The sequence below is a fragment of the Lissotriton helveticus genome, chromosome 4_1 (genome assembly GCF_964261635.1).
Source record: "Lissotriton helveticus chromosome 4_1, aLisHel1.1, whole genome shotgun sequence".
NCBI classification, from domain to species: Eukaryota; Metazoa; Chordata; class Amphibia; order Caudata; family Salamandridae; genus Lissotriton; species Lissotriton helveticus.
Genome location: NC_136063.1, coordinates 588708939 through 588732929, shown reverse-complemented (window position 1 = coordinate 588732929; position 23991 = coordinate 588708939). Strand labels below are relative to the sequence as shown.

The following is a 23991-nucleotide window of genomic DNA, read 5'->3' as shown; positions in this document are numbered from 1 at the left end:
CATTATAAATTGGAATTTGGAGGGAAAGCCATAGTCATGCCCCATGATGCAGGAGATTTTAAAACCTCTTGTAAATCTGGCTTTTTCAGTGCAATGCAAACAATTAATACACCAGTCACATGACCAAAGAGATGCCAGGATGTAAACCAATTGGTGCGCAAAAAACACCCACTACTTTGTGACCGCCATTTGTAAATGGGCTGTTCAGTTCCTGTATGGCTGTATGCAATATTTATTTCCTTATTAAACCAATTAAAATTACTTTTCATGGTTGAAAATTATTCCATCTTTTACTGAAATGTTTTGAAAAATAAAATCTTAAAAACTTTTAATTTAGATTTTTGTCATTCTTAGATGACTGTGACTAGGTAAAACATAAGCAGAGGGAGGTTAGGGTGTAAATGCAATCTTTGCTGCTACGACCAAAATGTTTTGGCTTGATCAAGAAAGAACACATATGTAAAGTTTTATTGAATCAGGCTCCAGATATGTTTACAATTAATGGTTAGCCCAACTGCAGCTTGATCCAGGCTTTCATGCATACACAGTGAGTGCACCTGTGTGTTACATAATGCTGTGTTAGAAGCATTTGCAAAGCTCATATTTTGCCATTGGTATCAGTGGCTGCTCCTCTGCTCAGGAGCATCACCCCACTGCTTAAAAGGAAAAATAAAATAATAAAGTATCATTATCATCATTTTATTTTTTTGTTATTGGAGTCAGTGGTGAGGCCGCGCTGGCAAGAGCAGGCGAAGAAGTAGTTTTCACTCCCTAAGTGCACATTGGCTGGCCAAATAGTCCTGTACACGTTGCATCTTCCCCACCAGGCTGCATTACACAGCCTGATGAGGAACATGCAAAGCATCACAGTCCCTGACTGAGTGCCGAACCACAGACCTCAGACCAATCACAGCACTTCATTGCAGCGTTGTGATCTGCTCAGGGAATCCTAGGAGCCTGGGTGCTTCCTGCTAGCAGCCGGGACTGGAGACCGGAAGAAGTAAAAGGACAGAGGAGAGGCAGCGGCCAGCCGGCTGCACAGGTCAGTCTTTTTTTTCTTTTTTTCCTTCTCGACCTCCCGTCGTCCACCCTCCCACTCCCGACCGCTAGCAGCCGCCACTGATTGGTATATTTTGATGTCGCCTGCGTTTCCCTTAAACCGCTTAAAGAAGGCTAGACTACCTGAAAAAGCGCCATATGAAAAAGCTGGCTCTTTCAATACCCACAAAGGTAGACTTATAATTTGAGCTGTTATCAAAATTTGTCGTCAGCACAAGAAAATTAAATATAGACGAAAGTACATGTCATTGAAGATGTGTGAGCCATTTAGCTGCCAGCTGGGCAATGGTGAATTATTATTTATAATTCTGCATTAATCACAGGACCAGTACTTTGCATGATTACGAGAGCGCTGGCGTTTTTAAATATACTTTGAAGAGCAAAAAAGAGTCTATGACAGAGACCAATCAGGTTATCATCGTACTTAAATAATATCATTTAAAGACAGAAATTTCTAAAATCGTCAAGACGACCTCTTACAAATATGAGAAACAGCTTCCATGTGAAGAGTATACGTGTTGGATTGGCCTACTGGTCCCTGTTTCACGTCTTTTCAGCACCAATCAACACAATTTACAATATGACTGATTGCAAAAATTGTTAGAAGCAGAGACATAATGATGTTACAAGTGCATGGCAGGTGCAATGTTCATACACCAGTAGTAGGCTTGGTTAGTTGGGAAAGAACTCAATCTGTTGCTGGATGTTTGGAAGAACGCAAATTGGATGGTAGACAGACTTGGAGACAGTATTAGGGGTGTTAGGGAGGTTATTGTAGAAGCATGTTCAGTCAGAAGCTTCTGCGGAGTCTTGGGCAAAATATACTGCAGGCCTGGGCCCATGTTGTTCTTTGCCACTACCTTAAACACTTAGGAGCAGGAGTGGGACTCCTGGACCCAGAAGGGTAAAGAGGTCTGTTCGTATATGAAAGGTAAGGGGGATGCATACTCGCTATTAAATATGCAATGACCTTTGTGGTGTCCTCCTCTAAGGTGTCAGTGTCATGAGGAGATTACGCTACACCTGACTCCACAGGACTCAGTTGTGGAAAAACAGAAAAACTTTTTTATACATCCCTCACCCACTCTAGTACTGGCATGCTTCATCATCGGGTTCACCCTGACTTCTAAAGATCAGGGTGGGTTCGACCGTATTCCGTGGAGCTCTGAAGAACTTTTTGCTTTTTAGGGGGTTATATGCTAATTCCTCATCTAAGCCAAAGTTATTCCTTTATCGTGGGGGGGTGGGAAGATTAAAACTGTAAATACAGGTGGCAAGCAAAATGTTGTAGTCCTATGACCCTAGCGTTTAAAACGCCGACACATTTCTGCCCTACACTATTGGCCTAACTTAGGGCCTGGGCATTCGACAGGGTGAAGAAAGTGAAACTAGTTCCCCATTGGCTTACCTCCTTAACGATTTTACAGGAAATGCGTGCCATGCCAAGGTAAGCTTATGCATGCAGGTAAAAAGTCATGTACTTGCCATATTTTGGAAGTAGCTGTGGACATTATCTGAATAACTGTGTAGACGTTATCTGCATAACTGTATTGACTCCGTAGGTTTGTTTTTACCTCCTTATATCTGACCGTTAATGTAGAATACCAACATAAACATATTATGCGATCCTAAATTCCAGGTGCCGCTAACAGCATTAACATGGTTTTTACTGTGTGGGCATTAATCATATGTATATAGTAATACCATAGTTTGGTGTTTCTAAAAGTGTGCCAAAATTTCAAATTAATCTCTATTTCCGGTACATCTAGTGCACCGTGAAAGCATTGAGACCCACAATCATTCCTATGTTATAAAACCTAACATGTTGAGTAAGGCAAGATGCCCATGTGGAAGGGCGAGATTTTGATCGATACCTTATCACTATTGATCTAAACCCCGATCTGGTCGACTGAACCTTTGTTGCCTGTCATTGAAGGAAGAAAGTGCCTCCTCTACCAAGTTAGTACACCCAATAAAGGACCCCGCTCCAAAAGATCACAAACAACTTCTAGCTTTCAAAAGTTTATTGTAAGGATAGGATAAGCTGCAAATACAGACATCTCAGAATGAGATTCACGAGATACACAGGTCCAACTACATACATGTGCTCTCTGAAAGCCCTCAGACGAGCAACGGAAATTACCAGCACAAGTTCTAAGAATAATAAAGCTATCAGCATTGACGCATATTGAGATCTCTCCTTCATTTAAGTTGGAGGAAAACACACAGGTTAGGCTGTCCCTACCCTGCTCTAGATGGTATCCCTACTTAACCAAGTCTCAACCTAACAAAGGTGTCAGCAGTGAATGACCCCCAAGGGAAGTCACTCACTCTTAGTCTCTTGGTGAAAACCTATAGTTCTCCAGTCATGACCCCTCTCTGCCTACCCATCCGCTCTCTAAAGGGTCCTCAGGCATCTGCTCTAACTCCACCCAGGGGTGCTGTCCCTAATACAAAACAGTCAACAACATTTGAGACGCCCCTCGTGAGACGCCCCTCACGTGGTGTAGCTTCTGGCTTTTTCCATGCTGCTTTGTATTGGGCCTCATACGTTGGAGTTGACCTTGCTTCTCAGACTCTTCTTCGGCCCGCTGATACCCCTTAAACATTCCAGAACCCTCCTCCATGTCTGGGCCGTCTACTGAACAGACCTCTATTCATATTATTTATAATCAGATCCTCCCTTCTCTCTTGCAGACAGACATCTGCAGCCAAGAACCCAACTCTCATAGACTTCCAAAAAGGTTCGCAACATTTCTCGGCCCAGACATGTACGTGTAAATCAATGTTAAAACATTTCAGGCCTACAGCATTTCTCATAATAATTATAGCATTCAACTTCTTCATTAATTAAAGCATGTTAATACTCTTATTCTATTATTCAGTAAACACATCTATAAATCATGGCCCATTAATGCAATGACCAAAACATTAGTTCAATCTATGTCGTGAAAAAGAAACACCTTCTAGCTCTGGCCCTGAGGCCTACCACATTCTGCGTTTAACCACATGCCATCTTACATTTTAACAGCTACACGACATGGATTCAGGAATAATCACATCTAATAACATCATATAGTGTCACACATTTCTGTATTAGTTCCACTTCTACTTAAATCTCTACATTAGCTATACATTCAGAATATAATTGCAGATACTACTAGCACTCATGGCATTTCTCCTCATGATTTGTGCTTACTACAGGTAAGTGTGATGCACTCATACATTTAGGTCAGTTTGCGCTCTCTCAGTTCCCCCCTTTGATGACCTCTCGGGGTCATCACTAACATTTAAACTGCAGTTATTGCTAGCATAACTTGTCTCTGCGCTTCCAGAGCCCTCAGACTCCTGTACTGATTATCTTGTATGGCAGCCAATCTCTGCAGCTGCTCTCTTTGGGCCCTTTCTGACCTTTTTGCTCTGTACCATTTGAATACCCTTACCAATCCCCACAATATGATCCCACAGATCAATATTATGATGATAGGTTTTAGTATATACCACACAAAGCTTTTGCCTAAGGTGGAGATCCACCCTCCAACTTCACTCATTCCGTGGCCCACCTTTTCCCAGACATTTTCTCTACTCAAGTCTTCGATCTCCTTGTGAATATCAGTTATGTTCCTAATAACTTTCTCAAGGGGCTTCGAATTGTCTGGAATGTAAGTACAACATTCCTGGACCTTCAAAGCCTTACAGACTCCGCCCTCTTTTGCTAGTAGGACGTCTAACGCAAGACGGTTCTGAAGAACCATAGCCCTTATCGATTGCATCTCTCCCTCTACCAGCATTAAGGACTGAGCAGTGCTGGCAGACAACCTGTCGACGACTGTTGCCAGTCGTCTAATTTTAACATCATTAAGGATTAGTCCCAAAAGAGGGAACATAGCTCCAAAGACATCTCCAACCATTTCTGCATCTCCTATATCTCTCCTTCCCCTCGATGATGTCTTGCCCTCGATGATCTCTAAGTCTTGTGCATGATATATTTTGGGGAAGACAATTGCTAGGTAACATGATCCATACCAGTTGTCAGGTAGTCTCACGTAGGCATTTCTTCCACATACAAAATACACATTTGGAATCACTTGCATTCCCTTCAGGAAATCCTTAGTATAGTACTCTATATTGAAAGCATGTTCACAGCTGACTTCTCCCACGTATACATTTTCATAATACGTTTTGGCTCGGTGAAGACATAGCTTTCCTCTCTGCGTCTTATCTAAAGCTATTGGACCACTACTACCCTTTCTCTTGTGTGCCTTCTCTTCCTCGGTCCAATCTGTTTTCCATTGTCCTGATTTTTTCAAAATCTTTTGTCTCCTGTAACGATCATCCACCTGCCCTATGAACTTCTTCTCGACTTCTGACACTTTGCATGTCAGGTTATTTCTACGGGCATGTGAAGTATCTAAGGTAATCCAAGGAATGAAGAACTTAGCCAGTCTGTCTTCACTCTTCCAGTAGTCCCATTTGTTCATCTGCTTATAATTTGGGACTTCTGGCAACACTGAATCATAATTGGAGAAATAGTATTCAAAACTATCTCTCTCATAAAATATACTAAGCAATAAGCTACATGTAATGCCATATGTCAGCGGGAGGTGATGATATCTAATGCCTTCATCTACAGACGCCGGCAACTGCATGCAGACGTAACAGTCCTTAACCTCCATGGCATCCACGTATTCATATAAAAGTTTAGCATAAGCATTTGACCTAAAGTCTCCTTGGGACTCATCTACGTGTAACCTGCGGGCTTCTGCAGCTAATAACGCTTTCTCTTGAGTGTTTTCCCTTTTCTCACCAGTAACAGTGGGTGTAAGCGTTTCTACAGATTTCACATCAGTTACCTTCGCCTCTTCCTCATGTCCCTTTACATAAGAAATTGTTACCACTAAAGCTATTAATATTATCACTCCTACTATTAGTGTACCTATTATACATTTAGCTCTGCGGTTCTGGGTGCCGGCTTCCATTTCGTCAGACAATATAGCTCTCTCTTATTTTGGCACAAAGTTCCTTTCTTCACGTTCCTTTACAGTCTCTTTTTACTCCTTTTGTCTTTAGAATCCACACAACTGGAAGCTGACAACCTTCTTCGCAAAAGTCCTTTAACAGTTCAATAAAGACAACCCTAGCCCTTCTCCATCAACTCAAGGGAAGTTCCCTGATATTCTCTGCTTCCTGGGCGCTAGGTAATCTTCTTTTTTCTGCTCGCTTTATTTACAAAGTCCATTAAGCATCTACTATCAAGTTTGTGCCTGCAGCTTCGATAGCAAAGTTCAATATTTCCAAACGAAGATTGTGCTCTTCATGGGCTGTTATCGTTGTACCAAAGTCGGGGAATTGCAATTCTGAAAGAAACATGTGTTTTAACTTGCTGAGGCGGGGAGGTCTGGGAAGCATGAATGTTAGTGACCCTTCTTGTTCGACTCCGGGTACCAACAGTCGTATTTCCACGGTGACGATGGGCTCAGAACTGGACACCACCACCGCTCGAATCCTCCCTGTCTCCTGTTTCAAAGACATTTGTCGCCAGATATGTCCACTCAGGTGTGGAGTATCTTCTGCTAGGCACACGCACTCTTCTTGACCTTCTTCGGTCCGGTGCTTCAGCGCCCTGAGCACCTTCTTCCGGGTCTGAGTCTTCTGATATCGGAGGAAGGGTTATCTCTGGAGTTGACCTCAGGCTAGAGCTCCTTCTTTGCGGCCAATTAGCTTCTCCACGTGCCCTTCTACTCCGTCTCCTTCTTGTCTGTTCTCGCTCTCTGTCAGACCTGTCAGTGTCTGACTCGTACTCCCAGCTACTTTCTCCTTCTGTAGCGTCGTCTGTTTCGCTGTTGTACTGACCGTCCTCAGCTTGGTCAGACTCGTTCCCTGCTTCCGCTGGCACCTCTACAGCTTGGCTAGCCCCCTCTATGGCTTCTCGGTCCTCTGCTGGACGTCTATCCGAGAGAGGAGCTGTTTCTTCCCGAGGTGCTGGAACCCTTCGCGTATGTGACGCGTGGATCCAATTGGGCAGGCCTCCCACCTTCACAGCCGTATTCGCGATCAGGATGATCTGGAAAGGCCCACGCCAACGAACATCCAAGCAGCTTCTTCTCACATGTTTTTTCACCAGGACCCAGTCCCCAGGATACAGGTCATGGCACGGGCCCTGGCACGATGGAACCTCGGCAGCCTGCACCTGAAGGGACACAGAATGAATGGCGTCAGACAGCCCCTTACAATAGTCCAGGATCATATCATCTGTGATATTTAACAGTGCAGTAGTTGGGACAGATGGCAGCCTCATTGCTCTCCCCATTAACACCTCATGTGGTGACAACCCAGTTCTTCTGTCTGGGGTACTACGAAGGCTCATGAGGACCAATGGCAGGGCGTCAGGCCAACTCAGGGTCGTTGAGGAACACACTTTTGCAATTCTGGCTTTGATCGTGCCATTGATCTGCTCCACAATTCCTGAGGCTTCTGGTCGGTAACTGCAATGCAATTTCTGATCTATGTTCAGAGCCGCACAAATCATCTTCACAAGCTCGCTGTTGAAATGCGTTCCCCTATCTGATTCCAAAGAGGCCGGCACCCCGAAGCGCGGAATGAGTTCCCTAAGCAGTAACTTGGCCACTGTGAGGGTGTCGCACCTACGTGTAGGGTATGCCTCAACCCATCTGGAGAATACACAAACAACCACCAGGACATAGCGGAGGCGGTTGCACCTCGGCATTTCAATGAAATCTATCTGCATTCGATTGAATGGACCTCCAGACCTTCCTATGTGACTCAGTGCAACTGGTGTTCTTTTCCCTACGTTCAGCTGCTGACAGGTCACACAACGCTGGCACACTGCTTCTGCTGCTATTCTAAACTTAGGATTGTACCAAGTCTGTCTAAACACTCTCAGCATAGCGTCTCTCCCTAGGTGTACGGGACCATGTATGTGTCTGGCCATTGGGCTCACCATCTCATTGGGCAACACTGCTCTGCCATCTGCTGAGACCCAAAAATGGGACTCACCCACTACACATCCTGCCTTTTCCCATGTTTCTTTTTCAAAATCAGGAGCATTTTCTTGCATGTTTGCCAGTTCGTCCCAAGTATCAACAGTTTCCAATATCATGGCTAATTCGGTCCTTACATTTATTCCACCCACTTCCACCTCTGTGAAAGAGTACCCTTGTTCCGCGCAATACCGCGCGACTTCGTCGGCATATCTATTGCCTTTCGAGACGAAGTCCTCATTTCTGGTATGTGCGGTGCACTTTACAACTGCGATACCTGCTGGACATTGCAACGCCTCTAACAACAGGCGCACAAACTCTCCATTGCGAATGGGAGAGCCTGAAGAGGTCATGAACCCTCTTTGAGACCATAACTGCCCGTAATCATGAACCACCCCATAACCATATTGGCTGTCGGTGTATATGGTGACTCGAATTTGATTGCTTGCCAAGCAAGCACGTGTCAAGGCAATAATCTCGGCTACCTGAGCGGAGTGTACTCCTTCCAGGCACCCAGCTTCTACAACTCCAGTGATTGTACAAACAGCGTAAGCTGCTCTCAACTGCCCAACTTCGTCTCTTACACATGAGCCATCGACAAAGAAAATTTCATCTGGGTCGGTCAGTGGCTCATCTACGATGTCGGGTCTGGGTTTGGTGCATAGTTCAGTCACATCGAGGCAGTCATGGTCTGTACATTCATCATCATCCTCGATATCATTTGGGAGTGGCATCAAGGTGGCAGGGTTCAAAACAGAGCATCTCCTGAGGGTCACATTCTCTGCAGCAAGAATAACTTGCTCATAGCGCGTGAGCCTGCTGTTGGTCAGATGCTGTGTTTTGGTCCTGGTCATCAACAGTTCAACAGAATGGGGCACGCACACCTCTAACGGGTGCCCCATGACGATATTTTCACATCTCTCAATGCTGACACCCGTTGCAGCAACGGATTTGAGACATCCGGGCAACGCTGCGGCTACTGGGTCTAAAGTAGCCGAGAAATAAGCAACTGGTCTACGGGCATTCCCATGGATTTGGACTAACACAGACAACGCGCAACCTTCTCTCTCACAACAGTAAAGCAAAAATGGTTTATTGTAATCAGGCATTCCCAATGCCGGAGCACGACACAGGTCCTCTCGCAGCTGTAGGAATGCCATCAAACAGTCTTTGTCCCATGGTACCGGATCGCTCACCTCCTTATACGTCAGTTTTTGCAAGGGCTTTGCTTTCAGTGAAAAGTTCGCGATCCACTGTCGGCAATAACCCACCATCCCTAAGAACATCCTGACCTCTCTCTGTGTCTTAGGCGCATTCATTTTCATGATCGCCTCTATCCTGTCTGGTGACACCTTTCGTTTGCCTTTCTCTATTCTGTGTCCCAAGTACTGCACTTCTGTCAGGCAGTACTGCAACTTTCCCGGGGACACCTTGTGCCCATTGGCAGCTAGGTGGTTTAACAAAGCAATGGAGTCCTCCCTGCAAGCTTCTTCTGTTTCTGACGCCACGAGGAGGTCGTCTATGTACTGGACCAGAACTGACTTCTGGGGCAGCACTAGACTTTCAAGATTTTTCTTCAAAAGCTGGTTAAAGATCGATGGGCTCTCTGTATACCCCTGAGGAATACGACACCATGTTAGGACGCGACCTTCCAGCTTAAATGCGAAAAGAAAATGGCTTTCTTCGTCCAGAGGGATCGAAAAGAAAGCCTGACAAAGATCAATCACAGTGAACCACTCAGCTTGGAATGGAATCTGAAACAGTATCACTGATGGATTCGGTACCACTGGACAACACGAAACGACTATGTTATTAATCTTTCGAAGGTCCTGTACTATCCGGAATTTCCCATTTGGTTTCTGCAGACCCATAATCGGGGAGTTGCATGGACTACCCACGATTTCTTTCAGTATTCCCTGTTTAATCATGGACTCGATCACGGGCTTTATGCCTGCAATCGTTTCTGGAGTCAATTTATATTGGGGTGTTCTTGGGAACTCAGCATGCGGTTTCACTACAATTTTCACTGGGTCCACCCCTTTGACCAATCCAATCTCTTCCCCAGTGAAGTCCCATACTTCTGGTGCTACTGTCTCTCTCAAGTCCCAGGGGAGCTCATCTACTGTCAAAGTAGGGTACAGCTCCACGCATATTCTTGAGTTTGCAACTTTGAAGTCTGCGTCATCATCATTGGTCAATACCTCCACTCCCTGAGGTGTACAGTATATTGTACAATTCAATTTACACAGCAGGTCTCTGCCTAGCAGACACACAGGACTTGAATCGCAAACCACAAACTGGTGCTCATCGCTGTACTTCCCTATTTTCACCTGTACCGGTTCTGTCAATTGGCTGGTTATTCTCCTGTTTGCGACCCCCACCACTTGTATGGTCTCTCCAGACATGGGCAGGTCTGGAACTGCAGCTGATCTGATCGTGGATCTAGTGGCTCCTGTGTCCACCAGAAATGTCGTGGGGCACCCTGCTACTTCTGCTTCGACATAGGGTCCCCTCTGGTCCACCTCCAAGGCTGCCCCGAGGGTGCAGTCTTCTCTTTCCACTCTCTGTCCGGTTAATGGGTCCACATAATAGCACTCTTCTCCTTCTACAAACAGGGGCATCTGTCTATAGGTCTTACCCATATTCCCTACTCGGGGAGGTTGCGGGAACTGGGCTCGGGGAGGAGCCCCCCCCCCTTTGAGCACCTTTCCCTGGTATGGCGTCACCCCTCTCGTAGGCGCTCTCTGGACCTCTTCCTCCTCTTCCTCTTGTTCTCCTATCTCTACATTGTAGGGACACTCGCGTTTCCAATGCCCCACCTCGTTACACTGGTGGCACCTAGTCGTTTTCTTCAGGGCAGCTATGTCTATTCTGGGTCTAAAGGTGGAACTCTCCTCATTGCCCTTGTTCTGACTGTACTGCTTCTTTCCTCCTGTACCTGTTCCTTGCTGCTGTTGCTGCTGTCCCCCCTTCCCTGCTGCCTGCATCTGTACCACCATCAATTTTTCTTTTAGTTTCTTAGCCTTGGAGTCTATCTCATCACAGCAGTACCTAGCATATCTCAGTATTTCGTCTAGGGGTCTATTTTGCCAACAAATCAAGTGTTGCTGAATCATTAAACTAATATCCGGTCTCAGTCCCAGGACGAACTTGGACACAAATTGCCCTATGTCTTTTGGATCCATTACATCCAAGCCGCTATACTGTTTAAACGCCTTCAGCAATCTCTCATAATATTCGTGGACTGTCTCTTTGGGTTCCTGTCTGGTTCGGTCTATTTTGACCCAATCTATGTCTTGCTTTGGCACTTTCTCTTTCAGCCAAGTCATCACTCTCTCGAATTTTGCCATCACAATCTCGGACGGCCCATTAGTCTTAGCATCTCTCTCCGGCTCCGTTGTGGGCCACTCAGCGCTAACCTTGCATGCTGTCCACAGATCTCCTGGTACTACAATGTCAAACAGCGTGTTCAAATCTATCCATAGGACCTTTGAGATTTTTACAAATCTCTCAACTTGCTTGTACCACTCCACTGGGCTTTCCCGCAATTTGGGGAAGGAGGTGGTAAAAGCAGCTAAATCTCCCCTACTCCAAGGGACATGTACATAATTCCCATTTGCGACTTCACGCAAAGGGTATGCTTCTATTCCCTGCAGCCCTCCTGGTGTCGTACCAAGCGTGCTTCTCCTGACGGTCCCTTTCTTGGACCACCTCTCTTCCCACTTATCTAGTGCCCTCCATGTCCTTATTCCAGTGATCAGTTCCCTTATGTGCGTTTTCAGCCCGATCGTTCTCCTCTCATCTAGGTCTCGATCTGTATAATGTAGCCTGTGGTTACCCTGTAATGCTTTGGTTCTTGACAGGTCCACCATATATTTGCCTGCTAGTTCGACTAACTTCTCATGGATTGCTCTCGCTTTTCGAGTGATGTCCTTTGCCATATACAGTATTTCATCCTGCTCATACATTTCCATTCTTTCTAAAGGCAGGGTACCATCTATCATGTCATCCAGGTCTGACCTTAAGCTGGCGACATCGAGTCTCTTAGCTTTTATCTCAGCTCGCAATACGTCTTTCGAAGGGGGCTCACTGGTCTCCCTACCATCCCAACTCCGAGCTCTACGTTTGGGCTCGGGAGAGTTAATGAGTGCTCTTCCTTGCTCCCATCTCTCCAGGTCCCATGCTCGGCCATCCGATCTTGGAAGGTGATGGAACACGGGCCTGTTACCCCCACTCTCTCCTGCTTCTCTCCTTTCACCGTACGCCTCTCTGTTAGTTTCCCTCTGGTCGCTACTCTCCCTTTGCCTGGTATCGCTCAGTATCCGATACGATCCTTCCTGGTTCCCCATATTCCCTGGGCTGCGCTCGTTTCCGTCATCACAGGGACTATGGTGCGACCTCTCACAACTCCCATTCAGTTCTCTGGTGCCGGGCACACAGTGGGTACACTTAAAGCTGTTTCTGTACTCTTGCGTTCTCCTCTCCCCTTCACTGAGTATTGGGCGCGCCACCCCTCCACTCCCGGGGCCCCCGTTTTCCAGGTCCGTTCTATCTCCACTCCGGGCCCAATGGGTGACTCCCCTACTATCTCTCTCTCTCCAGTCCCACTCCGGGCTGCTCTCCCCAGCCCCGCAGTGAGTCCGAGCTCTGCTGTCCTGACTTTCCCTTTCAGCTTCTGCAGCTATGATGCTCTTGTGAGCCTCCACTGCCTCATCCCACTTCTTCATGTACTCATTTAGCTCTTGAAAGGATTTTCGTCCAGATCCCCTCAGATCCACTGGCCATCTAGGGCCCCCGGGGTCCCCTCCTGGATCCCCTGCTGTGTGCATCGGGGTGCTCCACTCTCTGGGTATCGGCATCTGACTTGGGGAATTGATCGTATCGTTCCTCCTTGCCGTCTCTGCTCTTTCTCCGTCCTTCCGTACCCGTTCTTCCCCTCTTGCTCTCTCTGGGTCATATATCGATACTATAGGACCTATGGTAACAGGTACCTGTAGTGCAGCTGGTAATCCGTAGGATGTGGCACACTCCGTTTCCGGCGCTCTTTGTACCACAAACCTCCCGACTACCTGTTGCACCTGACTAGGCTGGGACAGCTCTTTCTTTGCCTCAGGATCCCACTCTGAACTGGGAAGCGGTCCATGCTCTCCTGCATTGCCCCCCTTTTCTCTTTCACTATGCTCGACCTCTCCCCCTGCTCTATTATACGGGGGTGGCCTGTCTGTCAATAATCTGTTTATCAGGCTGTCCTCTGTTTCGCTCTCATCATCCTCTTCTAGGGGGCTTTTATTTCCGGGCACCTCTAACACCGGGTACAGTTTATTTACTTCCATGTTATGCACTCTCCATCTTTTAGCATCCGCATCCCACCTGGCATCCTGCACTGCCCTTACCGATCGTTTCACCCTTTCTTGTCGTCTGTTCATATTTTTTTCATGCGCTGCCCTAATCCATGCATCAAGGGCTTCAAACTGGGTCGGTCTAGGCAAGGGTCTCATTGAGGTCATGACTGATTTTAATCGATGTAACACCTCTAATCTGAACGTCCCGTACTTCGGGAACGTCAGTTCCTCATTTCCTTCTGTAATCTTACTCCACTCTGATATCCAAAGGATCGTATGCAGCCCAACATTCACTGCCATGTAACGAGCCGGCGTACCCTCCGGCGGGGCTTCTTCCCCTTCATCCGATCCCCGCTTCTCTTTTTTAAACGCCGCTCTCAACCATTTAAAACACTTCATAATTATGCGCACAATATCCAGCCTCGCTACTCTGTTTACTTCCTGATGACAATCCACCAATCCTGTCGCGGCTTTGCTAACTTGGCCTATCGCAGCGCGGTCTTTCTCCGGTCGGCCAATCCCAGCTCGCCACTTTCTGACGTCTTTGCTAGCTGGCCTATCACAGCGCGGTCTTTCTCCGGTCAGCCTATCACTGCGCGACACTTCCTGACGTCACTTTTCTCCGCTTCGCAGCAGCACCCCTCCTTTCTCAACTCGTCTCCCGGTCATGCATGCGTCCCATTCATACACCGAAAAATGACTACTTCCGACCAAGCGGTCACTTCCCTCGACTGTACGTCCACAGTCTATATGTAATTGTCAACACAACTGACGAAATGTCTATCGTCTCTCTGATAGGTTGCTTACACACACAGTAACCTCCGACCAGCGTCCGTTACTCACGCACTCACTCTTACGTTCCCCCTATCTCGGTCTTTCGGGTGATCAATGGTACCTCATGACCCCCTTCACACTATTTGACAATTACTCTGGGTGTCCGATACACCCGAACCACTTAAGCTCTCACTTAAGATTTCCACCGGTTGCGCGCGCTCACAACCTGTTCCACAGTCACTCTACAGACATTCAACTCCGCCAGACATTACAACATAGATACAATACAAAAACACCGCAATCTAACACGCATGACCCTTTATACTCACTCTCGACCGATACTGCTGCTTTTTCTGTCTCACGTCATCCGGATCTTCTTCGGCGGGCGGTTCTTCCGATCATCGATCTCTAGGGGCCTTGGGGTAAGCTAACCTGGCCTAGGTCACCGTCCTCAAGAAGGCAACCATCCTCTATAGCTACCAACTGGAAGGGCGAGATTTTGATCGATACCTTATCACTATTGATCTAAACCCCGATCTGGTCGACTGAACCTTTGTTGCCTGTCATTGAAGGAAGAAAGTGCCTCCTCTACCAAGTTAGTACACCCAATAAAGGACCCCGCTCCAAAAGATCACAAACAACTTCTAGCTTTCAAAAGTTTATTGTAAGGATAGGATAAGCTGCAAATACAGACATCTCAGAATGAGATTCACGAGATACACAGGTCCAACTACATACATGTGCTCTCTGAAAGCCCTCAGACGAGCAACGGAAATTACCAGCACAAGTTCTAAGAATAATAAAGCTATCAGCATTGACGCATATTGAGATCTCTCCTTCATTTAAGTTGGAGGAAAACACACAGGTTAGGCTGTCCCTACCCTGCTCTAGATGGTATCCCTACTTAACCAAGTCTCAACCTAACAAAGGTGTCAGCAGTGAATGACCCCCAAGGGAAGTCACTCACTCTTAGTCTCTTGGTGAAAACCTATAGTTCTCCAGTCATGACCCCTCTCTGCCTACCCATCCGCTCTCTAAAGGGTCCTCAGGCATCTGCTCTAACTCCACCCAGGGGTGCTGTCCCTAATACAAAACAGTCAACAACATTTGAGACGCCCCTCGTGAGACGCCCCTCACGTGGTGTAGCTTCTGGCTTTTTCCATGCTGCTTTGTATTGGGCCTCATACGTTGGAGTTGACCTTGCTTCTCAGACTCTTCTCCGGCCCGCTGATACCCCTTAAACATTCCAGAACCCTCCTCCATGTCTGGGCCGTCTACTGAACAGACCTCTATTCATATTATTTATAATCAGATCCTCCCTTCTCTCTTGCAGACAGACATCTGCAGCCAAGAACCCAACTCTCATAGACTTCCAAAAAGGTTCGCAACATTTCTCGGCCCAGACATGTACGTGTAAATCAATGTTAAAACATTTCAGGCCTACAGCATTTCTCATAATAATTATAGCATTCAACTTCTTCATTAATTAAAGCATGTTAATACTCTTATTCTATTATTCAGTAAACACATCTATAAATCATGGCCCATTAATGCAATGACCAAAACATTAGTTCAATCTATGTCGTGAAAAAGAAACACCTTCTAGCTCTGGCCCTGAGGCCTACCACATTCTGCGTTTAACCACATGCCATCTTACATTTTAACAGCTACACGACATGGATTCAGGAATAATCACATCTAATAACATCATATAGTGTCACACATTTCTGTATTAGTTCCACTTCTACTTAAATCTCTACATTAGCTATACATTCAGAATATAATTGCAGATACTACTAGCACTCATGGCATTTCTCCTCATGATTTGTGCTTACTACAGGTAAGTGTGATGCACTCATACATTTAGGTCAGTTTGCGCTCTCTCACATGACATTCAAAATATTTCGACATCGAAGTACTGAGTGCGTGTTATATTATCAAAAAGGTATCAGCAACTTACCACAGACTTAGTGTGTTTGAAATGGGTCTCGCATAATGGGGCGGTCGGGGTGAAGAGACGCCCGTAAGCCAATTGCTCACAACATCAGGGGTCCCTCCATTCAGCGAACCTGTTCTGCACACCGCCCTCCCTGACTGGTGAGTTGTGACTGGTCTGAGAGCCTGTTATATCCCTAGGGCTGGGCCAGGTAAGATGATTATAACTTACTTGAGTCTGTGGTAAGGTGCTGATACTCTTTTGATAATATAACATGCACTCAATACTGTGCCACTGACATCTCTGCAAAATCATTTATCCGACGTGGAGCCCTATAATAATTACACTACAGAATTAAGCAGGCCAGTGTTGTGCTGCAATCAACTTGCTGTTTTTTAATGGTTACCTCTAGCTGCCCTTGTCTGTAAAATAATTTCAGACCCTTGGGTGGGCCAGAATGGGAACCCGAAGCCGCCAGGTAATTTTGTTAGAACAGCTCCCGAGGAAGGAAGGGGGGGCGGTGCAAGTGTGAAGCACCTCTGCTTTTGTTACTGGGGGCCGATATTGAAGCACGTCTGCACAATAGGCCCCTAGTAACAAAACTGACCCTCATCATTGCGACTCTGGCCCCCACCCTTCCAGTCTCATGGGGATACACCCGATGCCTGCTTCGGCCAGTCCGACCCGGGGAACATCGTTTACAACAAAACGTTTACCATGCACTACCATTACAACGCAGGAATTACAACGAAAGTTGTTACAACGACTTTCGCTGGAGGGCGCTGTTGGATAGGTAATAGTTTCATTTTCTATCTAACACCTTCCCTACTATCCACGGGGACTGGAGTTGAAATAGAAAATTAAACTATTCCACTATCCAGCGCCCCCCAAAGCAAGTCGTTGTAACAACTTGCGTTGTAATAGCTGCATTGTAAAGGCATGCGTGGTAAAAGCATGCGTTGAAACGTCATACATCCGTCCAACCCTGCCTGTGGGGCCCTTACAAGCAGCAAGGGTCATAGGGAAAATGCCACAGATGCCACTCCCTTAACAAAGTGCTGCATAAAAGCTCTTGATTGAGGGTGGACCACCTCCATATGTGTTTTTGTCGGCCAAAGAGTGTTCTCACCTTTCGTTTTTCCCAGGTATGAAGCTGCTCCATAAGTGGGTGAATGGGACCAGTTTTGCATGAAGAGGGGCTCTAATTCATACAGCCATTTGGTTATCTGAACCTGCTCTTTAAGCATGCCTGCTGGAGGTGACCCTGGCCCACTTTGTAAATCCTTTATTTATCCTAGGTGTGTAATTATGGAAGATTTACTGATGCCTAAAGTGCCACTTGGGAGGCCAGAGAGTGGATCATGAGTGCATTAACAGCTTGAGGTCTGTGCTACGGTCTGGAAATTAGAGACCGATAGTCAGTGGCAGATTCACATTGGGGCTTTTAGCAGGATACCAACTGCAAGTGATCTGGTTGCCTGTGGCAGCCAAATGAAACATATAATTTTACTGAGCCATTTGTGTGGTGATTGTCACCTCCAAAATAAAAAGATAATTAGAGAAGATTGTTTGTTTTTTATGAGATACAACAATTCCCTTGTTTTTTCAGTGTTTCGTTTGAAGCAGAACCTAGCAATCGACTTTTTAACCAAGGAAATTCATATCATCAGGCACATTGTCTGTTTGGTAAAGTGTTGAAGGCAGATTTTGGAATCACCATCATATCATTGTAGTTAGAATCCAATCCAACCACACAAAATAGGTATATCCAATGGCGACTATTGCAAAGATGTTTACATGAACAAATGTACAACAGAAACGGTGGCAATGCAAAACCCTTGGAGAGACCATTTTCTGATGGGGGTCCTCTATGCACGTGTGTTGCTGTAGTGAATGCTCATGTCATTAACGGTTATTTGTACTTTAAGACTTGCAACTGCTTGGAAACACTCAGACACAATTATCTACACTAATTTTTGCTTACTGGTTCAAATGAATTAAAGTTTACAAAAATAAGGATGCTGTTTTACATTTCATTAAAAATTGACAGAAAATGATATCAATAAATCTGGGGATTGCAAATATAAATGATTCACAGGGTGATATTAAGTTGGTGTCCTGTTTCATGTGCCGGTCCGTTGAACGTTGCTATCAATATTGGGGCAGGATTCCACAACTTACTTTAAAGTAAGCATCCATGAAGACTTCTTGTTAGATTCTCCAATTAGGAGAAACGACAGGCAGGGGTGTAACACAAGCCCCTGCAGCCCCTGGGGTGGGGTAGGGGAGCCTTCAGTGGTTCCCTAAATCCGACAAGGTTGCTCCATTCTGGCTCAAAGCCAATGAATATCTATCAGATATGGGAGACTCAAGTGCCCCTCTTCCCATTCTGCAGTGGCGGCTCCTCCCCACTTGCAGCCTGCTTTTACAATAAAACTATGCCCAAATCCGACTAGAAAATTAAAAGTACTTCCAAAGTCCAAAACTATATTTTTTGACTTATAGGTCATCCCTAAGGTCTGCACTAGATGCCCCAAGGGTTTTGTAGATGCCTGGTGGGTTTGTCGGCTACATGCTCAGGGCAGAGGTCGGAGCGAGGGTGGAAATTGGGTGGAAATTGTTGGCGTCTCCCAGAGGAGGGGAGTAGGGGTGGAGGACTCACCCCCTCACGGGCACAGTGGACTTAGGGAGAGCTTGATCCCTCTCAGCCATGCTATCCCTCTGAGGACCTTCGTCAACCCCAGCTACTGCAGTCGTTGTTGAGACAGGACCCAGATTGCAAGGCTCTGCTGCAATTCCCAGTCCTGTGGTGGGCTCACTTTGGAAACACCCTCCATCCGATACCTTCACTCCCAAGCTTCTGCAAACTTGGGCAGAGGCATGGCAGCAGGGAATCCCAAGGACCCCCGCCAGAAGCGATCCCCTGCCCTGGGAACGTCCCTTGCCACGGGAGCGCCCCTTGCACCGGGAGATACCAGAGGCTGGTTCTTTTCCGTTGGCTATCGCAATGTTACACCAAGTCACATTCATTTTTTGTAGGCATGAGAGGATTACTTAGTTATCTGTGGAACCTGAGGACTCATCATCAAGTGAAATCTCCAAGAAAAAAAAGTCCTAAGGTAAATGTTTGGCCAGGACTTAGCCCTGAGCCTATTCAATCCAGCTTTTCACCTTGTCGTTGTCCAGCATGGCCAGGTAGCAGCGAGTGGCGCTTTATGCTTTTTGGCGCTAGAACGCACATTTTTTTTATCTTTAAAAAAACATATCTCCTGTTCCCTACATTTTGTTTTTTGTTTTGGTGGCATTTTAAAGATAAAAAATTCTTTATTTTTATAAACTGGTGTTGAATTTCTATTGTGTTCTGTGTTTTACATATTTACTGTTTTGGTGGTATTACATGCTTTACACTTGCCTGTCTCCTAAGTTAAGCCTGAGTGCTCGTGTGCTAGGCTACCAAGACTTGAGCAATGATTAATTTACTGGGACCTGAATGGACCTATTGGTGACTGTGGTAGTAGTACTAGCTGAGGGTAAATACCCCCAGCTACTAATAACCAACGTTCCTACATTTCTTTTCTAACTCTATAATATAAACCTGCAGAGCTGGCCTCCATAAAGTCATTTTACCTTTAACTCTATCTGTATACAGCCCTCAGGGACAGATAATGGTGAAGCTTGAAGCCACAAATCCCTTTTCAAAATCCATCGCCCCTGAGCAATGAAAAAAAAACCTTGCCATGTTAGCTTTGCTCAACCGCCCCTTACTTCACGCACGTTAGTTCACAAAGCCCTACAGAAAATATGATTTTTCACTTTGAGCTTTCGTTGTCGTTCTTTTGCTGTATGAGTACAAGGGCTTCGCACAGGGCTATGGAGAGGCAGAATGAGAGAGATCAGCTTGTGACGTGTTCCGATAGAGTCTGCGTCATCTTCAGTGCGCATTAACCTCGGCAACAATCTCATAAATACAGTTTATATAATGAAATTGAGAGGCTGACTGTAAGAGAATTCCACTTGGTTTACTGGGTTTAAAGGTGAGATATTTGCACGCAGAGAGCGCCTTTATGCCATTACCATATAGATGTCATTATAAACAATGCACTGCGGCATCAGTCATGCTCTGTCATCTCTAACCTTCCCCGTTAACAACCCCCTCCCAAAGCTCTCAGGTTTTCAGCAGTTAATTCGTCGCTGTCAATATTGAGGCTGGGTTTTTATCTGTAGGGTATTGATTATTTGTGCCCTGGTTAAGTCAATCTGATGTACCCCATCCTCAACATCAAAAAATGATAAGTTACTGTTAGATTTCATGCTCAAAATCACGTATTTTTCCATTTATGTCGGAAACAGCTTTTCACGGGACAGTTCTAAAAATGTAAGCTTTTCTTTAGAGTAATGTAATATTCATATTCTCCCTCAAAAATGTGATCCATGACAGTACTTCATGAGGGTTATATGTCAGATTATCACCCGACATAAATTTCCTGTCCCAAATATCGGTTCCAAACATATTATTTCACTGGCTGTATATTTTCTTTTGTTAATGGCAATGGGAAATATTTAGGACACAATCCTCTGACTAGAACATTCTGGTGCCTCTCTTTTTGCAAGCATATTGTGTCTACTTCGACTGTCAGTTGATTTGCAACACTCTGCATGGATGAACCAGATCAACAGTATGATAACTGAAAGGAAGGCAGTAGTCTCAGGAGAAAGTTATATTTAATACAAGGACACACATATGTGATTTATACACTGATCGGGGAATTACACTATGCCAGTTACTCTCTCGTTATACTAGAACTGCCTTTAATTTTAAACTTGAGTACATCACTGCTAATAGCGAAACCTTCTTTGAAAATGTGAATTGAGTCATTTATGGGACTACTGGATTTGTTAAATAGGCCCTGTTGAAGCGATGTTTTACTGGGAAACACATGTTGGCCGATTTGTTCTTGGACAATACATTTATTAAGAATACATTTTTCTTTTTGCCCCTTGCAATTCTTTCCGTGCCTGAATTTTTTATTTTTGATAACATATTTTTATTAAATTTTTATACATGAACATCTTGGCGGTTCTGTTACAGGGTTAGCATAGTTGTTTCAAGTACAGCTTATACTTCGATATGTTGGGACGTTTATGTTCCGTATGTTTAACTGACCCCATCTTACGGTAGTTAGAGAAGGAGAAGAGAAAGAGACAGGAAAAGAAAGGGGGTAGAAACAAGGGTGGAAGAGGAGACCGGAGACAGGCACGGAGAGATACATTACTTAACAATTACATATGGCATTCTATTACATTTGACATTGACATTTTTATCCTGTGTTATTGCGGCAACATTCAGCCACATCCTGAGGGAGCATTTGCTGCCGGTCTACATGAATCTATCCCAGTTGTGAACATATTTTAAAATCACTTGTGTGTCATCGGCAGTCAATAGTAGAATTTACAATTGTTCCTGCCCAAGGAGGTTGCTTCAAACGAACCTTCATCAGAATGAAGATATATAATTTTTAAGCTTATGTGGTTGTCAAAGAAGACATCAATGGAAATGTGAATTACTCTCACCCTAATTGGCTTCAAAGAAAGAACTCAGTGTCCTAAATTGAAACAAAAATAGAGTAATACTGTTACATCTGTATAAAGAATGCAACAGTATTAAGTGTTTCTCAGAGGTTAAATGACTGCAGTCTATGCACTGGCATTTCCACACTTGCGTTCTCTGGGAGAGGTATTCCTTGAATTGTATGGATCGCTGGGATGCGGAGTACCACACAGAACAAAAGAGGCCAAGCTTGGGCTTCTTCTATGTGTGCCTAACCTACACCATAAGTTTCTGTATTGAGACATGGGCAAGCCATAGAATGTACCCTTTGCACGGTGGTGGTGTAGGCAGGGAAACCTATCAGAGACACTTGATCCAGTATGGAATAAATGATTTTCCGGTGATGTCAGTACTTGTTGAAATCATATGTAAGGACGTATCTAAAAGTGATGGATGCAGCACAACGCATTCCTTCACCTATTTTTTGCTTGTGTTCGTCACTATTTGTACTATTTTTTATCACTGATTTTTGATCCTTTAAAGATGGAGATTTTGGTGAATCTCTTTGGGATTCTTCTTGCTTGACCCTTCATCCTTCCTGCTGTCAGTGGGGTCTTGGTGTCTTGCTATTCATCGCTACATTATTCTTCACCTATATTCAAGAGCTACAAGTTTACCAAAGAGATTTTTTTACTGTGTGTTTTTTTCCTCTAATTTGGGACTCTCAGAAGTATACACTTGACACCTTTGACGTGCACAGTTAAGCGCAGGGTGCCACTGTGGCTCGTAGGAGGATTCACCCTTTCCTCGGGTAATCAAGAAGGCGATTCATTAGAACTTCTCAGCATTCAGTCCTTGACAAATATAATGAAAGACAAATATTAATTCATTTTAGGTTTCATTCTTTCCCAAAAGGAGATGCAGAAACTTTATGACAGCTTCTGTCCGTCTTGGCGTTTTGAAACCTCACAATTTCACTTAAAGGATGATGAATGAGATTGATAAATACCTGGTTCCAGATGCAGTCTATAGCACTACATATACTTCTATGAAATATTGTCTGAAGATTTTCCTGATAAACAATTAATTCTGCAAAAGGGTTTGAATTGTAATTTTTACCTTATTTTCACAATTAAATGCATGATCCTTAAATGAGAATGTTAGCAATTTTCGGTGAATGTAAACATTGTCAACTAATTATGGACTAAAGGGTAAAGCCAACCATATAAATTGTGGCGTTTATTTATGTTGGTACTATTGTTTTTTTACAGACCTGAAAGGAAATCATCGGAACAGCCTATGTGTGAAGAGCATGAGGATGAAAAAATCAATATTTATTGTTTAAACTGTGAAGTGCCAACGTGTTCCATGTGCAAAGTATTTGGTGTGCACAAGGATTGTCAGGTTGCACCACTTTCACAAGTTTTCCAAGGACAAAAGGTGAGCATTATTGGCTTTGCTTGTGGTTTTCCTGTAGGAGTTAAGTAGTTCAATAACATTTACCCCGTTTCCAGGTAAAGGCTAGTGAACAGCCAAGGGTTAGAGGCCATTAAGATCAGGGCTAGAGAGCGTAAGCAGAGGGTGTTGTAGTGGGAGTCCAATGCACTTACAAACATAACCTTAACACTCCTACTGGGCCCATACAGGTAGGATTTCTACTCAGATTCAATACTTCACCTCGGTTCTGGTCCTCTGAAGAACCGTTCTCTGTCGTATGGACGAGTGAGTAAACAGTTTGTCCAACTGTCAGCTACTCAATGAGGACCATTATAAAGTTCATATTTGTTATTATGACATTGATTATCAATCCTCAATGGTCTAATGGTCATCCTTCCATCTTTCCAGGTACAAATTGTTACTCTAGCATATTTTCTCACAAATATCATGAGAAACTAATGTCTTCCATCCTCACAGGTTAGTTGACATAGAGCTTGTTCATCTTGCTACTTTCAATGAATATAGGGGAAAAGTCACTTTCCCACCATTCACACACAAAGGGTAAAAAAACAGTCTTTGTTGTCTAAAATGAATGTTGCATGAACAAAGAACAAATAAAGCAACATTTGAGAAATGCGCCAAAGTCCATTGCACAAGGCTCATGAAATAATGCAGTTTGAGTAGAAAAAGACATCTCAGTGTTTTTAAATTCAACATTTCAAACTGTAGTCTAATAAACTAATTACGTTTAAGCATGACATAATACACACATATCATATATAAGCATTTTGTAATGTCAGTAATGATTACATGGAAATGTTCAACTTCAAGTCTGGCCAACTCCCACTATTTCAAAAAGTAGCAACATGTACATTAATTCTAAAAGTCATGATA

The 23991-nt window shown here is 44.7% G+C and overlaps 1 protein-coding gene across 5 annotated transcripts in view; it reads left to right on the top strand.

Annotated features, from left to right (window-relative positions):
* The window catches only part of TRIM55 (tripartite motif containing 55), a 485249-nt gene that overhangs the window by 88564 nt on the left and 372694 nt on the right, over positions 1–23991 (top strand). For all 5 annotated transcript variants that reach the window (XM_078687229.1, XM_078687225.1, XM_078687227.1 and 2 more), the window contains exon 3: positions 22932–23100. In XM_078687229.1, the coding sequence (XP_078543355.1) occupies positions 22932–23100 (169 nt within the window). The remainder of the gene's footprint in view (positions 1–22931; positions 23101–23991) is intronic.